Source organism: Panthera tigris, chromosome X (genome assembly GCF_018350195.1).
Source record: "Panthera tigris isolate Pti1 chromosome X, P.tigris_Pti1_mat1.1, whole genome shotgun sequence".
NCBI classification, from domain to species: domain Eukaryota; kingdom Metazoa; phylum Chordata; class Mammalia; order Carnivora; family Felidae; genus Panthera; species Panthera tigris.
In genome coordinates this window covers 31,238,075-31,255,535 of record NC_056677.1, presented here as the reverse complement: position 1 = coordinate 31,255,535, position 17,461 = coordinate 31,238,075, and the positions used below count along the sequence as shown (strand labels likewise).

Sequence of the window (17,461 nt, the reverse complement as noted above, 5' to 3'; positions counted from 1 at the left end):
TGAATGAGAAAAATGTATATTCTACAATTGCAGGGTGCAGGATTTTATAATGCTATTCCTAATACTACTTTTTGTATTTTGCATAATATTAGTATTAAATGAAGGAGGCTTTTAATAAAATATCCTTTTCAAATTTTCTTTATCTATACAAGGGTTTTTGTCTTCTGGACTCATCAATAATTGAGATAGGTGTTGAAACATTCTACAATGATGAAGGACTGGTCAATTTCCCCCTATTATTTTAATTTGGGGTTTTCATATTTTAAGACTACTTTGGTTGTGCATACAATTTTAGACTTCTGACGGTTTTCAGGTGAGCTGCATATTTTATAATTATTTAATGGCTTATTTTTAGAGAGAGACAGAGTGCTCATGCATGGGAGAGGGGCAGAAGGACAGAGAGAGAGAGAATCCCAAGTAGGCTCCATGCTCAGCGCAGAGCCTGATGCAGACAGAGCTCAGTCCCATGATCCTGGGTTCATGACCTGAGCCAAAATTAAGAGTCAGTGGCTAAACTGACTGAACCACCTACTCTTTTTTATGTTAAAAAGTTTTTTTTATATTACAAATGTTTCACCTCTTTTTTCTCTAAATGTTTGACAGAGAGGGGGAGAGAGAGAGAGAGAGAGAGAGAGAGGGAGAGAGGGAGAGAGAGAGAGAGGGAGGGAGGGAGGGAGGGAGAGAGAGAGAGAGGGAGGGAGGGAGAGAGAGAGAGTGATCATGCATAAGTGAACCAGGGGCAGAGAGAGAGAGAGAGACAGAATTGCAAGCAGGCTCCGTGCTGTCAGTGCAGAGCCCAACATGGGGCTCAATCTCACAAACTGTGAGATCATGACCTGAGCCAGAAATCAAGTCAGAACTTAACCAACTGAGCCACCCAGGTGCCTCTGTTTTACCTCTTAAATAAGGTCATCATATGTAAAATCAATACTGCTATCCAGCTTTCTTTTGGTTATGCTACCATACATTTTCCCATGATCTTCGTTTGATAGTTCTCAACTAGGAGTAGTTTTGCATCCCTGGGGACATGTAGCAATGTTTGGAGACAATTCTTTTCTGTCATAACTAGGGAGAGGATGCTATTGGTTAGATACCAGGAAGGCTGTTAACATCCTACTACACACAGAATAGCCTCCAACAAAAAAAAAGAAACATCCTCCCCAAAATGTCAAAGGTTCTGATGTTGAGAAACCCTGCTTTACTTCAGCCTTTCTTGTCCTTATGTTTTACATATACTTCTTTTAATAGGCAGTTGGACTTTTTATTATTTACTCTAACATTCTCTGTATTTTAACTAGTCAGAATAACTTACTTTAATTGCATTAGTCAACTACATAAAGTTTTTGACATCATTTTTGTTTTAGTTTTCTCTTGCTTTTGTTGGTTTCTATGCTGTCTGTGTAGTTATATACAATTGTAGGTTTAGTGAATGCCCTTAAAATTTTACCTGACATACTTTGTTTTATAATTTCTACAAGTTACATTTGGTTCATTTTCAAGGCTATATGGTATAATTCCATGTTAATTTCTAATTTTTGTAATGCCACCCTTTAAAAATAAATTATTTATATTCTGTGTCTGATAATTCCAATATCTGAATTACTTAAGAGTCTAAATTTCAAAATAGTTGTTTGTGCTGACTCTATGGTATCTTCCCTTCTTGAGAGTTCTGTAATACTTACTCCAGCACTGATGTCCGGTTGGTAGCAACTGTGGCAACTGAAATACGAGCCCAAACTGAGGATGGCTTCATTTAGAGCAGAGGTTCACAAAGTGTGGTCCATGGATCAGCAGTATCAGTATCATTTGGAAATTTATTAGAAATAAAAATTATTACATGCCATTCCAGGCTTCCCAAATCATAAATTCTGGGGATGGAAGGCAATAATCTCTGTTTTAAAATTCTTTCAGGTGATGCTGATATACACCACAGTTTAAGAACCACTGATCTAGAGAAGATTTACTTGCTTCTGCTGACAGGTAGAAGGATTTACTCACATAAACTCTTTTAGCCTCTTTCAGTGTCCCTGGATTAATCAAGGAATTTGAGATTGTTTTCCCACTTTGAGGAAGTTGTCTCAAGTTTGGCTTTGTTTTTAATTTTTTTTAAAGTTTATTTATTTTTGAGAGAGAGACAGAAACAGAGTGGGTGTGGGGAAGAGGCAGAGAGAAAGGGAAACACAGAATCTGAAGCAGGGTCCAGGCTTCAAGCTGCCAGCACAGAGCCCAATGCGGGGCTCAAACTCAAACTGTGAGATCATGACCTGAGCCAAAGTCAGATGCTCAACAAAGTTGTATCAAGTTTTAAGAAAAAGCCTGCATTTGGCAGATTACTACAGCTCACCACTCTTACTCTGGTTTCAGCTTATATGTATTGGTTTGGTCTGTTTTGATTTGAGCCCTTTGGAGACCTCTTATATTCCTCATAAGCCAGTAATGAATGAATGAATGAATGAATGAATGAATGAATGAATGAACACACACACACACACAAACACACACAATCTACTTGCTCTGAGTAATTCTGAGATGGCCCCCAAGAGTCCTCTCCCCTAGTGTACATACACAAACCCTGCATTATTCCCACCCCGTGGGTAACAGAATCTGTAAGTATATCACACTGGTGATTAATTTGTGTTATACAGCAATGGTAAAGGGACTTTCCATATGTAACTGACACCTCTAGCCAAATGAATGCAAATAAAGCTAAAAGATTATCATGTGGGGATCATATTTAATTAGGTGAGATCTTAAAAGGTTTGGAGGTCAGAGACTCAGAAGTCAGAGAGATGCTCTAAAGTACCATGATGGGAGGAGGAACCACATGGCTAGGATGTGAGGGTGGTCTCTAAGAGCTGAGAGCGGTCCCAACAGCCAGCAAGAAATTATCTTAGTCCTACAACTGAAAGGATTAATTCTGGAGACTGAGCCTCAGATGAGACTGCTGCCATAGCCCGCACCTGGATTTCCACTTACTGAGACCTTCAGCAGTAAATACACCTTAACTAACCCAGAGGACTCTTGACCCAAAGAAACTTAAAAGGTAACAAATTCATGTTTTAAGGCACTAAGTTTGTGGTAATTTGTTACATAGCCATAGAAAACGTGCTTCACATACCATGAAGAGACACATATGAAAAATTTTTACAAGAAAATCAAATGACTAATTGTGAGGTAATGAAGTGGGCTTCTTAAAATTTTTAATTTAACTGAACTGTTAAATATTTTAACGGTTCATTCCAACAACAGAAACAAGTCAGACATTGCTCATGACTCATACAACACAGACACAAACAAAAAAGCACATAAACAAACTGTGGTAAATTCACATTAAGCATTTACCTGAAATAGTTTTGAGGTAAAATGTTGACATTCATCTTAGTTGTTACGTCCAGAGGAACAGGAGCGAAAAATATGAATGGAGGGTCAAACGATAACTTGGGTGATTTTACCTCTCCAACCAAACATAACTTTCGATAGCAAATTGGATTATCATTTAGATGAATGGGAATATCGGCTGTGTATTTTGTAGGATGACCTAATGAAAAATAATTATTTTAAAGGATATTAGAATTGTTTACATACACAAAAAACTTTTACACAGTTTAAACCTTACTAAATATATAAATGTACTATGAAGGTACAGCTCCATGGAGAATAGATCACTCAAAAATTGGAATTATCCTGCCAAGGAACTATAAACATGTAATGAGGGGCGCCTAGGTGGCTCAGTCGGTTGAGGGTCTGACATTGGCTCAGGTCATGATCTCATGGTTTGTGAGTTTGAGCCCCGTGTCACGCTCTGTACTGGCAGCTCGAAGCCTGGAGCCTGCTTCGGATTCTGTGTCTCCCTCTCTTTTGCCCCTCCCCCACTCACAGTCTGTCTCTCTCTCCGTCTCTCACTCTCTCCCTCTCAATAAAGAAATAAAACATTAAAAAATATTTTAAAGTGCACTATGTCTAGAAATAGAGCAGGCCTCGTTAAAGCAGATATTATTATTGGAAAATACATAAACCTAGAGCAAACAGTGCAGTAAGACTTATTTTTTTGGATTGGTTTCTATTCCTTTACAGGAGCTGCCTATCCCCTTAGTATATGCAGTACGAAGATGAGGTCAGACAGTTGCCATAAGGATCTCAGGGGACTCGTATTGAGAAATGGGTGTGCTGAGAAGAGAGGAATGTTGTTCCTCCCAGATTTTTAAGTTTATGGAAAGGTACCAGGGTTGACTGGCCAATTTCACCTCATAGGAAAAGAAAGGCAATTCCCATGTACCAACTCACCATGAGGAAAGGCAGTTTGTGTTGGAGAAAAGGGCTCAGCATCTGGGGCTGCAGGCTAGTCCCACACAACGGTCCCATCCCAGCAAGCTGCCAGTGCCCTTTTAGACCCAGATGCCCCAACACAGTGTCTTGTAGAGAGAAAGATGTGATTTGGTGAGTATGAACTCAAGGTAATATCTTAGAATGAGAAAACAGGATCAGGGCCATCAAGAGTATCACAAAAGCAGATGATGAGTGCTCTGGGCGATGCATGTTCAAAAGTGACATTGTGAACTATACACAAAAGCAATAGAATCACTGAACTGATCAGACTCACTAGATCTCTCTGTACCGGGTGCCTTTACTTGGTCAAATAAGTCTTTTCTTGTTCATATAGTCTGGGATCCTTGGAAAATGAGAGGTGACTGGAAAGGGAAGTGAATTAGTGACTTCTTACTGACAGATGAGCACAGGAAAGACTATGTGAAAACAGGACAGACTATATACATACCTTCAGTTGAGAAAATAAATTATAATAGAATTTATATATCTAAAACACTGTAAATCTATAGAGAGATGATGGTTTCATTTCATGAATCTGATATTGTTAAAATTATTTTGGGGAGAAAGAAAATCAAGTCCATTACTTCCAAAATTAGGCAAGGTTTTAAGACTTACGGAACTGTGAATGCCAAATGGGGTGTTTGGAGATTATTTCTGGGTTTCACACCTGTTAAATGTTTTGGGGTCATGGAGAATGGGGGTTCCCTGTGTAACCTAAGACTACTAGGGATTCAATAACATTTTTCTAAGCTCAGCTGGGCCTTCTCGTTCATCTCAGATTTAAGTTATATAAATGTGTTATAGGCATGTTTAATTTTTTAAGAGTTAGGTTGAAATCCTAAGAAGGCAATGCATAGATTTGACTGCTGAGGCTTAGCCCCATATCGAAGGAAAAGTCAAATGGAAATGTATCTTATTTCCTTCTAGATTGTCTATTCCATTTTATCTGGATAAAAATGTTGATAGACATAAAAGAGAAGCTCTATACAGAAATACAGATGGTGGCTTTAGCTGGACTGGCTCTCCTGCTACTTCTTTCAGAACGAGATATAGAAACTGAGAGGAAATATGCAGAAATACATAATGAAATACAATTACTTTTACAGAATAAACTTCAGAATGGGGAGAATATGTAATGTTTTCTATCATATTTTCAGAGTTCTAAACAGAGATAATAAAAGATGAAACATTTTTGAAACCTACTAATCACAGTACCCTATGTACTGTTTCTCGCACACAAAGCTAGAGTAATTATAAAATGCCATGCTGAAAAAATAAAAAAAAATAAAATGCCATGCTAATAGATGCATCAGGACACTGAATTAAGGCAACATAGTGCTAATAGAATATTACTGAGAGAACACACAGCTGAATGAATTCTAAAAAGCTTAAAAGTTAGAACACATCCTTATCCTGCCTTTTCTGTTGATAACAGAGGTAGTTGCTGGTATTTTATTTAGATTGCCACATTTGTTTAGATGTGTAAAGCAGTCATGTCCCAAGGGTCCTGCTGCAAGTGATTTACTGAGTGCATGCTCTCAGGAGGAGCTTGTAGGCAAAGGGGGAAGCGAAATGGAGGAGAGCCTGAAGCTATGAAAAGTTGTAGGTTTATAATGCAGACTGAAATCGATCCCATAGGCAGCTATGGGATGTGAATTCACCGGAAAGGTTGTCCCACCTGCGGGAAAGTTAGCTGGGCCAACTAAGGTAGTGGTAGTGGTGACAATTACCCTCATAGGCATCTCTGCACATAGTATCTTCCTTCAGCCAATGGCAACCTTCCAGAGGAGGGGACAGACACAACCTATTAGGAGCCAATATCCACAACTGAGAGATGGGTGGGAAAACCCAGTAATGGGAATCTGGAAGGGCTCAAACAGCATCTATCAGAGACTGCATCTTAATGTTGCTTCAGAAGAAAGAATAATTAAGAAGAATAACAGGTAAGTTATTATAACACCCTTTTAAACAGAAATGGCATTTGGTGTGCTTATTTCATTGTGGCATATAAACTATAAAGGTACTGAAGCAGATGCTTTAAATTAAAGACAAATACCAGTATAGACTTCCTCAAAAAATAGGGGGGAGGGGAGGGAAATCTTCGTAGTTGCCTTTTCAAGCATCTTCCGTCTGTTCTTTTGCTTCAGTTTGCATAAAGAAGCTAGTAGTCAATACTTTCACTTCCTAAAGCTCATTACCAGAAAAATTCTATATTTTTATGCAGCAGGGATTCTCATGTGGAGAATTTTCTAACTTACGTGCTCAATGGGTTGCGAAACATTGAGGCTATTTAAATGAGAACTGAGAACAATCTTATCTAAGGAAAGTAAGGGTCTAACCACACAAATTAGATTCAAGAACAATGGTTTGGATTCAGAAGGGACTGGAGATTTGCTTAGAGATCAGTATGGGTCACCTACTCTACCATAGCCCCAGCCTCCATCCCTGTGCCAGTCCAAGAAAGAGATGTGAGGGAACGAAAAGTAAAAAACACCCACTTAAACTCTTGAAAGCCTTGAGAATATAAGGCAGCCCTGCTTGGTGGCCAGCATAACAAGTCTAGCCAAAGTGGAGATAAAGTATATCTACCCCACTTCAGGTGATATTGATGGCAAAGGATGCAACTACAAGGCAAAGAAAACAAATGGGACATAAAGGCCCTGACCATGGCTTGGGATAAGAGGCTTACACCACAGTCAGATTACAAGATAAGAAAATGACAGAAGAAAAGCATAATCAATTACCAATGCCTGCTAGAAGAAAATGGCAGTTGCTAAGGATAGCTCAAAGAATAAGGCCAAGATCACACCGGGTATAAATGAAAATATCCTAAGTCAATAATGAATGATCCATATACACACACAAAAAGGCTGTCAACAGGAACTGTCCCTAAGAAAATTCAAGCATTGTACATACATATGCATATATATATAAGCATATATGTAAATTGTGGAGTTGAAAAATATAATGACTGAAATGAAAAATTCACTCTAGGGCACCTGGGTGGCTCAGTCGGTTGAGCGTTTGACTTTGGCTCAGGTCACTATCTCACAGTTTGTGAGTTTGAGCCCCAGCATGGGCTCACTGCTGTCAGTGCAGAGCCTGGAGCCTGCTTTGGATTCTGTGTCTCCCTCTTCCTCACTCATGCTGCCTCTCTCTGTCTCTCAAAAATACAGAAAACAAATAGCAAAAGGCAAATGTAAATCTTTGTCTTACTTCATCGCTAATTAATCAGTAAGTGTAAAATGACTCAACACACCCATGAGAAGGCTGAGATATGCAAAATAAATTTTTAAAAATGATCCAAATCCATGCCATCTATAAGAGACACTCTTTGGATTCAGAAACACAATTCAACTGAAAGTAACAGGATGGAGAAATTCTATATATGCAAATAGTAACTTAAAGACAGCTGCAGTGGCTATGCTAATATCAGACAAAATAACTATTAAAAATCAGTACTGGAGACAAAGAAGGACATTATATAATGATAACAGGACAATCCACGAAGAAGATAAAACAATTATAAACATAAATACACCTAACAGAGCCACAAAGTACACAAGGAAAAAAAAACAGTAAAACTGAAACAAGAAATAACAGATATTTCAGTAATAACCCTTTGAGAATTTAATATTCTACTCTCAATTGGGGATAAGACAAATAGGTAGAAGATCACTAAAGAAATAAAATATTTTGGTCTATAAACAAAATAGATCTAAAAGACATCTATGGAACATTCTACCCAACAAGAACAGAATATATACACTTCTCAAGTGCACGTGAGGGAGCATGGCTGGCTTAGTTGGTAGAGCATGTGACTCTTGATGTCAGGGTTTTAAGTTTGAGCCCCATGTTGGGTATAGAGATTACTTAAAATTAAAAAAATCTTAAAAAAAAAAAAGAAATCAAGTGCATGTTGAACATTCTTGAAGGTAAATCATATTTTAGGGTATAAGGTAAGCCTTTACATTGACTGAATCCAGGGGCACTTGTGTGGCTCAGACAGTTAAGCGTATGACTCTTGATTTTGGATGAGGTCATGATCTCATGGTTCATGAGTTTGAGCCCCGTGTTGGGCTCTGCACTAACAGTGCAGAGTCTGCTTCGGATTCTCTCTCTCCCTTTCTCTCTGCCCCTTCCCCACTCGTGTTCTCTGGGTCTTACCCTCTCCCAAAATAAATAAACAAACTTAAAAAAATAAAAAAATAAATTTATAGCATTAAAAAATAATCAAAAAAGGGGCGCCTGGGTGGCTCAGTCGGTTGAGCTTCCGACTTCAGCTCAGGTCATTATCTCACGGTCTGTGAGTTTGAGCCCCACGTTGGGCTCTGTGCTGACAGCTCAGAGCCTGGAGCCTGCTTCAGATTCTGTGTCTCCCTCTCTCTTTGACCCTCCCCCATTCATGTTCTGTCTCTCTCTGTCTCAAAAATAAATATTAAAAAAAATTAAAAAAATAATCAAAATAAAATGCATCCATAAACAGTATGTTTTGTGACAACAATGGAATAAAATTAGAAATCAATAACAACGTGAAATTTTGGAAATTCTCAAATATGTGAAAATTCTACAACACATTCCCAAATAACTAAGTGTCAAAGAAGAAATAGCAAAGGAAATTTTACAAAGTAATTTGGGATGAATTAAAATAAAAACAAAACATACCAAAACTTATGGGATGTACCAGAAGCAAGGCTCAGAGTAAAATTTAGAGCCATAAATTGCTTATCTTAAAAAAGAAGATATAAGTACTTAACTTTGCAACATAAGAAACAAGGTAAAAAAGAGCAAATTACAACCAAACCAAAAAGAGAGGAAATAATAAATATTAGAACAGAAATTAGTTGAATAGAGTATAGGAAAATATTAAGAAAATCAATAAAATCAAGAGTTGGTCTTTGAAAAGCATATCAAATTTGAAAAACCTTTGGCAAGAATGACAAAGAAAAAAAGAAGATTCAAATTACAAAAGTCCCAAATAAGACAGGGAAAATCACTATTCACTTTACAGAAACTCAATAAAAAAAATATAAAGGAACACAATGTAAAGTTGTATATAAACAAATTAGATAATGTAGATAAAATGGACAAATTCCTAGAAACACAAAAAGTACTTAAACTGATACAATAAGAAATATAAAATGTGAATTGACTTATTGAAAGGGATTATAACAGGGAGAAACAGCATGTCTGACTCCACACTGATTCTATTTTCCTTGCTGCTGTGACCTATAGCTTAGAAACTTCTGCTGAGCCCTGCATGTAGCCATGTTACAGCTAAGATTTGCAAAAACTGCTTTTTACCCAAATCTATCTCACCTAAGGAGATGAGGAAGCACATACAGAAATGACTACGCTATGCCTAAGATTTATAGGAATGACATGACCAGATAGATTCCTGTATGCAAAGATCAACTGTCCAAGGACATACATCTCCTCAGATGTCTACAGAAGTCAGTTACCTTTTGACTCCAACCCTTCCCACTTCCTCCTTTTGCTAACATAAAAGAAACTCCAATTTCATGCTGAGGGAGATGGTTCTTCGGGACAATAGTCTGCCATCTCTTTGGTTTGCTGGCTTTCCAAACAAAGTGCTTTCCTTTCCCTAATGTCTTGCCTCTCCACTTACTGGCCTATTGTGCAGTGAGGAGAATGAACTTGGACTCAGTTACAGAAGTAAAGTAGCAATCAAAAAACTTCTCACAAAGAACAGGCAAAATCCAAATGGATTCACTGGTGAAATCTACTAAACATTTCATGAAGAATTAATACATATCTATATAAAATATCTTTACATAGATTTATGTGTGTGTGTGTGTATGTATGTATGTATGTGTGTGTGTATGTGTGTGTATGTATGTGTATGTGTGTATATATGTGTGTGTGTGTGTGTGTATGTGTGTGTGTGTGTGTGTGTGTGTGTGTGTGTGTGTGTATACACACACAATTCAATGGGGAAACAATATTCTTTTCAATAAATGGTGTTGGGACAAGCAGATAGGCCCATGCAAAAGAATGAGGATGGAGCCCTACCTTATAGCATATTAAAAAGTAACTCAAGATAAGCCATTGTCCTAAATGTAAGATAAAATTATATGACTTTAAGAGAGAACATAAGAGTAAATCACCATGACCTCGGGTTATGTGATGTTTTCATAGATAAGACACTGAAAAGCTAAACTAAAAAAAGAGAAATTGGATAAAATACGCTTCATCAAAACTAAAAGCTATTTTGCGTTAGCTGTCATCATCAGAAAGTGAAAAGAGAAATCTCAGAATGAAATAAAATGCTTTATACTTATAAAATAATTTTATCCAGAATACATAAAGAACAATGTAAACTCAAAAAGACAACCAAATTTTAAAATCAACAAAGGATTTGAACAGACATTTCTCCAAAGATGATATACAAACTGACAATAAGTACATGTAAAGATACACAACATCAGTAGTCATCCGGGAAATGCAAATAATAACTACAATGACATATTATTTCACAGTCACTAGGATAACTATAATAAAAAAGATCACAAAAGAGTTAGCAAGGATGTAGAGAAAATAGAACCCCCATTCATTGCTGGTAACATTTTAAACTGTTACAGTTGCTTTGTAAAACAGTTTGGCAGTTTCTTAAAATGTTAAACATCAAATTATCCTAAGACCCAACAATTCCACTCTAAGATATATAACCAAATAAATGAAAACATGTGTCCTCACAGAACGCTACAGGAATGTTCCTAGCTGTTTTATTCACAGGAGTCAAAAAAGTACAAATGATCCAAATATCCACCAGATGAATGTCTATGAACAAACATGTGATATATCCATACAATTATTGGTAACAGAAGGGAATTAAGTACTAATTGATGCTATAATCTGGACTAACCTTGAAATTATTATGCAAAGTGAAAGAAGCCAATCACAAGAGGACACATTATAGGAGTCTACTTATATGAAATATCCACAGTAAACATATTCCTAGAGACAACCAATAAAGGTCAGCAGTGGCTGAGTGGAGGGAGAGATGGGGAGTGACCACTAATGGGTACAGGGTTTCCTTTGCAAGCAATGAATATGTTCTAAAACTAGGCTGTTTTGATGGCTACCCATCTATGACGATCCTAAAAACCACTACACTGTACATTTTTTAAAAATATATTTTATGGTGTAAGAATCACACTTTAACAAAGTTGGAATTAAGAAAACCATACTTTCAAAAATAATCACATCTGAATGTGAATTTTACCTCTATGGTATCTGATTTAAAATATAAGAATGTAAGGCAAAATAAAAGGCATCTTTTTCTTCAAGATTCCAGTAGTTTCCCCATTTTAATGAATAGTAAAAACAACTGAGAAAACCAGAAAATAAATGCACACTTGATTTGGAAAGAACTACTAAGGAAAAGTCATGAAAGCTGTATTCCGTGCCATGTGAGCCAAGAAAGATAAAAATTGTCTGTACCAGAAGAAAATAAATGAGGGTGACCAAAAAATCAAGCATAAGCTACCCTGGTTCCAACTTAAAAGGCCCCTATAACTCAATTCCAACTCCCCAAAGATCCCATTCTCCATCCAGCTGTTTGATCTTGAAGAACCCTGTACTCTCATCCAACCTGTTGGCTTTGATCTGCTACAGTCTTGCCTCCTGCTACCTCAATACCTTAGAGATGGAGAAGACTACAGCCCACTGATCCAAGCAGTGGGTGGAATGGAATGATGTTTACAAAAAAAAACCTAACTGAAAATAAAATTCCAAAATATTTCAACAAAGTCTTGAGTAAGAAATAAATTCATATATAATTTTGTCTGTGGGAAAGTTCATTGATACTATTCCATCTTAGAACTGACAGGAAAAAATATGTCCACATAGGTGTTCCCAAAGGTCTAAAGATGACATATAGAAGGGAAATAGATGTATAGCATATAAGACAAAAATTGGATCAATACATAAAATTTATGAAAAATGATAAGAAATATAACATAAAGGAAATATAAAATGAAACTGCTTGAAAATGAAAAATATATTATAACAGAAAATATGAATAAGTCAAATTCCCCTCCTAAAAATTACATTTCAGTCTTGCTCAAGAAAAGAAGCAAAATCCTTTGTTTTACAATACTGGTCTTAAATTTAAAAAGACACAGACTGAAAATAAAATGATATATCAACCAAAGAAAGACAAAATGGCACTGTAGCACATAAAACGACATTGAAGCAAATAGCATTTAGTAGAAAAAAGAACATTACTTTAAATACATATGCTATTTATAAAAGATATATAAGACATAATCTTTTAATAACATCCAAATATACAAAGCAAAACTACTGGAATCAAAAAAGTTTTAACAAACTGCCACCATAGTAACAGATTCAGACAGACTATAGTAACAGTTCTAGTGCAGTTGTAATATAAATGTAATGTGATTGTAACGTAGCAACATTGTATTAACAGATTCAGGAGGAGAATAAGGTAGAGGAGGAGATATTGTAAATGAAGAGAAAAATTCATTAGTTACTATGATTTTATATTAAAAAACTATTTACTTAGAAAACAATACAGAATAATCTCTGAAAAACTTCCAGATCTAACTAGAGAAGTTCAGTATAGGAGCAAGGTGACAGATAAACTATAAATATATTCTTTTTATATAGTCATAGCTAATTAAAAAGATTAACTTAAAAATCTCATTCATAATAGTGATACCTATAAAATAAACTTTACTAGAAAAACATGCCATTATTTGAAGGGAAAAACTCAATTATATGTCTTTTTCTAGAAACAGGAAGAAAATAATCTATAGTTCATTTGGAAAAGTAAATGTGTAAGAACCACCAAGAATTTTTGTAATAGATTTGTGATAACAGAAAATTTGTCACACCAATTAGAAAAAGGTACAATAAAGCTGTTGTAAAAAAAACATCAGTAAAGAAGTGAACATAGAGATAAATAGACACAATGGCCAGCTTCCCCAAAGCAGGCAATCCAAGAATGCAAGCTAGACGTGGCCATGCCTTTTCTGACCTAATCTTGGAAATCATACGCCATCACATTCATAATATCTTCTGGGTGATACATCAGTCCTATGTGATGTGGGAGGGGACTATATAAGGCCATGAATACCAAGAGGTGAGAATTATTTGGGGCCATATTTGAGGCTGGTTATGAAAGAATTCTAGCATGAAACTTCTTAAAACTATTTAAAGAACACATAAAAAATAACCTAAACTTTTGTGTACAAGATAAAATTAAATAATATGTGAGAGGTAAATTGAAACATCAATAACAAATATAAGAAAAAAGGACTTACTTGGACAGAAACTTATGGAAACATTAATTTCATTATGTGGTTGCAGAATCCCACTCAGCACACTAATCTTGAATGTGCCATCTTTGAAAAGTTTGCCAGTATTACTAATATCCAAAGTCCATTTCACATCTTGTTTTGAAGTATTATGTAAGACAAGATCCTGTTTATACACACAAAATACATAAATAAAAAGACATTTATAAAAATTATAATATGCAATATAAAATTTAGCTTGTTTTACCATGCCAAGGTGAAGAGGCTGTGTACAAAGTCAAGTGATTAAAAGTGGAATTCACATGGGGTGCCTGGGTGGCTCAGTCAGTTAAGCATCCGACTTCAGCTCAGATCGTGATCTCATGGTTCGTGGTTTCGAGCCCCACATCGGGCTCTGTGCTGACAGCTCAGAGCCTGGAGCCTGTTTCAGATTCTGCGTCTCCCTCTCTCTCCGCCCCTCCCCCACTCGCACTCTGTCTCCATCTCAAAAATAAATAAACATTAAAAAAAAGTTTTTTAGGGGCGCCTGGGTGGCTCAGTCGGTTAAGCGGCCGACTTCGGCTCAGGTCATGATCTCACGGTCTGTGAGTTCGAGCCCCGCGTCGGGCTCTGTGCTGACAGCTCAGAGCCTGGAGCCTGTTTCAGATTCTGTGTCTCCCTCTCTCTCTGACCCTCCCCCGTTCATGCTCTGTCTCTCTCTGTCTCAAAAATAAATAAACGTTTAAAAAAAAAAAAAAAAAAAAAAGTTTTTTAAAGTGGAATTCACAGTTTTAAAAGTGATGTTAGGCAAACAAAGGGGTATGCAAATATGTTCATAGCATATTAACAACTATGAAAAATACACAAAGGATAGAGACCAGGGTAAAATAAAAATGTCAAAAAGCTATGCTAGTTAGCAAGGATGCTGAGTAACAACTTTCATTCATGATTGTGAGACTGTAAAATGGTATAGTCCTTTAGGAAGACAGTTTGGCAGTTTCTTATAATGTTAAGTATACAATACCATATGACCCAGTAATCCCCTTCCTAAGTATTTACTTAAGTGAAAATTCATGCTCACATAAAAATGTACATGTTAATGTTTATAATAGTTTTGTTCATCGCCAAGCAATGGAGGAAAAAAAAAAACAAACCAAGATTTCCTTCAAATAATGAATGGATAAACATTCCATACAATGGAATAAAATTTAGTGATAAAATAAATGAAGTATTAATTCACACAAAAATATAAATAAATGTAAAATATATTTTGCTAAGTGAAAGATGCCAGACCCAAATGGCCACATTTTATATAATTAAATTACCTGTCATTCTGGAAATGCAAAATCATTTGGATGGAAAAAAAGAACCAGTGGTTGCCAAGTGTTGGTGGAAAGAGGAGTAGTTGACAGCAAAGGGGTTACATTGAGGATTTTTAGTGTAGTAAAACCATTCTGTCATGTATTGAAGTGGTAGGACAATTATTCTACATATTTTTCAAAACCCATAGAACTATATACCACTAAGAGTTAACTTAAATGTAAGTAACTTAAAAACAATCAACCAAGGTACTGGGAACCCCAGGATACATTGTAGATTACAACAAAGTATATTACAAATGTATGAGATAATCTCACTGAAGTTAATGGAGACTGAGGAGGAATGGCCGAAGCAACTGCAAAACTGTGTTTGGACTGGGAATTATAGAGCTAAAGACAAAAAGTTACTCTTTATTAATACTGTACGCTAGTTGGCAAATATATTAGCAATTCTAGATACAGGTTAAAAATTCTGAAACTTCTTTACTAGTACACTAGTAAAAGTATACACTTTTACCTGTACTTTATACAGGTAAAAAAATACATAAATAAAGTATAAATAAGAGAGCCAGATTTTTCATGGTCAGAGAAAGGAGTTAAAAATAAGCAAGGAAGAAAGATTGGAATAAACCTTGTGGTGCTGGATTAAAGTCAGAGACATCAGTTTGAACCCATGTTTAAATAGATAAATAGATACATGGATGGATGATAGAGATAGAATGATAGATAGACAGAGGCACCTGGGTGGCTAAGTAGGTTGAGCGTGTCACTTTGGCTCAGGTCATGATCTCGCAGTCCATGGGTTCCAGCCCCATGTTGGGCTCTGTGCTGACAGCTCAGAGCCTGGAGCCTGCTTCGGATTCTGTGTGTGTGTCTCTCTCTGCCCCTCCCTCACTCGTGCTCTGTTTCTCTCTCTCAAAATAATAAACATTAAAACACAATTTAAAAAAAAGAATGATGGGGCGCCTGGGTGGCTCAGTTGGTTAAGCGTCCGACTTCAGCTCAGGTCATGATCTCACGGTCCGTGAGTTCGAGCCCCACATCAGGCTCTGTGCTGACAGCTCGGAACCTGGAGCCTAGTTCGGATTCTATGTCTCCCGCTCTCTCTGCCCCTCTCCTGCTCATGCTCTGTCTCTCTCTGTCTCAAAAATAAATAAAAACATTAAAAAAAATTTTTTTAAAAAGAACGATAGCCAAATTATGTATGTGTGTATTCACTAGTATACACACAAATATTTCCTGATTCTATTTGCCAAAGGGGCTTAGAACATGTGACATCCCAGTAGCAGCTAGCACATCTAGTGTACAGATCTTGATTTCTAAATACCATTATTCCATAAATGGTACTGGGGTTTCTTGAAGAAAATGTTGATTCTAGAACTGGAACAAGCAAAATAAAAGACAAGCCTGGACCATTTTATAGTGCCAGAAAGTAAGAGAATGCTTAAAAATCATGATGGAAGTATGTCAAAGGACAAGTCTAAAAGAATTCCTAATGGCCAGAGCTGGAACAATTTTAATAACAAAATAAATAATGTGATAATGTGATATTGGATTATAACTGAAAGTATGAAGTAAATATTTGTGAAGTCACATTGATATATTAATAAAATAAATAACTAAAAGGAGGGAAGGAATAATAATGCTTACAGAAAAATTCTGAAAAATATACGTAAATAACCCCCCCAAAAGGTGGAGCTTGACCACCAACCCATTGAGTGTGGGCTGACATTGATGACTCACTTCCAAAATAGAGTGTGAAAAAAGAAAAACAGTTTGTCCAACTTTTTTCCAAGTCTCCTGACATTTATCACTACCAGTAAGCCATACACAATATCATGTACACCCTTCACATGTGACAAAAGAAGACATTTCAGCTGTTACACTCTTCCCTGAAACCCATAAAAAATAAGAATGCGGTCGAGAAAGGTGTAAAGAATCAGACAAACCAAAATTAAAGAATATTCGGAAAAAATACCAAACCAGTATTCTTTAAAATTGACCAGGTCATAAAAACATAAGCGAGACTGAGAGCCTGCCACAGATCAGAGGAAACTAAATACAATATGGTATCCTGGATTGGACCATGAGACATAAAAGGACATTAGTGAAAAACGGGTAAAACCCTGTGGGAGGCCGGACCCCGGTGCCATGCTGAGACCTGGTCGAACAACGGCTCCCTGTTGACTCAGCCAACCCGGTGGTTCCCCCTCCCATTCCCCCACTTGCAAAGGCATACGAAAGCCTTGTCAAGGCTGAGAAATCTAATTCCTGAAGCCTGTGGTCTGTGGGTGTTGGCAGTAATGTTACCCCCCTTTTCTACCCCGGGTCAAATAGAAACAAACATGGGAACTGTGTTTTGCTAGCAATCTATCAACAAGGTCTTGTTGCGACCCGTTTAGAAAGTTCACAAGGTACACAGAACTAAATGTTTTGGTTGGCAGCGATCATGTGAAACCTGTTTATTCTTAGAATGACTTGATCCATAAGAGTCTTGATATAAAAGATTGGGTACAGCAACAATAAAGCCGT

The 17,461-nt window shown here is 36.7% G+C and overlaps 1 protein-coding gene across 1 annotated transcript in view; it reads right to left on the bottom strand.

Moving 5' to 3' along the window:
• Positions 1–17,461, bottom strand: part of CFAP47 (cilia and flagella associated protein 47) — a 543,896-nt gene that overhangs the window by 399,140 nt on the left and 127,295 nt on the right. The window contains exons 24-25 of the mRNA XM_042974584.1: positions 13,638–13,797; positions 3,343–3,538 (exon numbers count right to left, since the gene is read on the bottom strand). Of these exons, the coding sequence (XP_042830518.1) occupies positions 3,343–3,538; positions 13,638–13,797 (356 nt within the window). The remainder of the gene's footprint in view (positions 1–3,342; positions 3,539–13,637; positions 13,798–17,461) is intronic.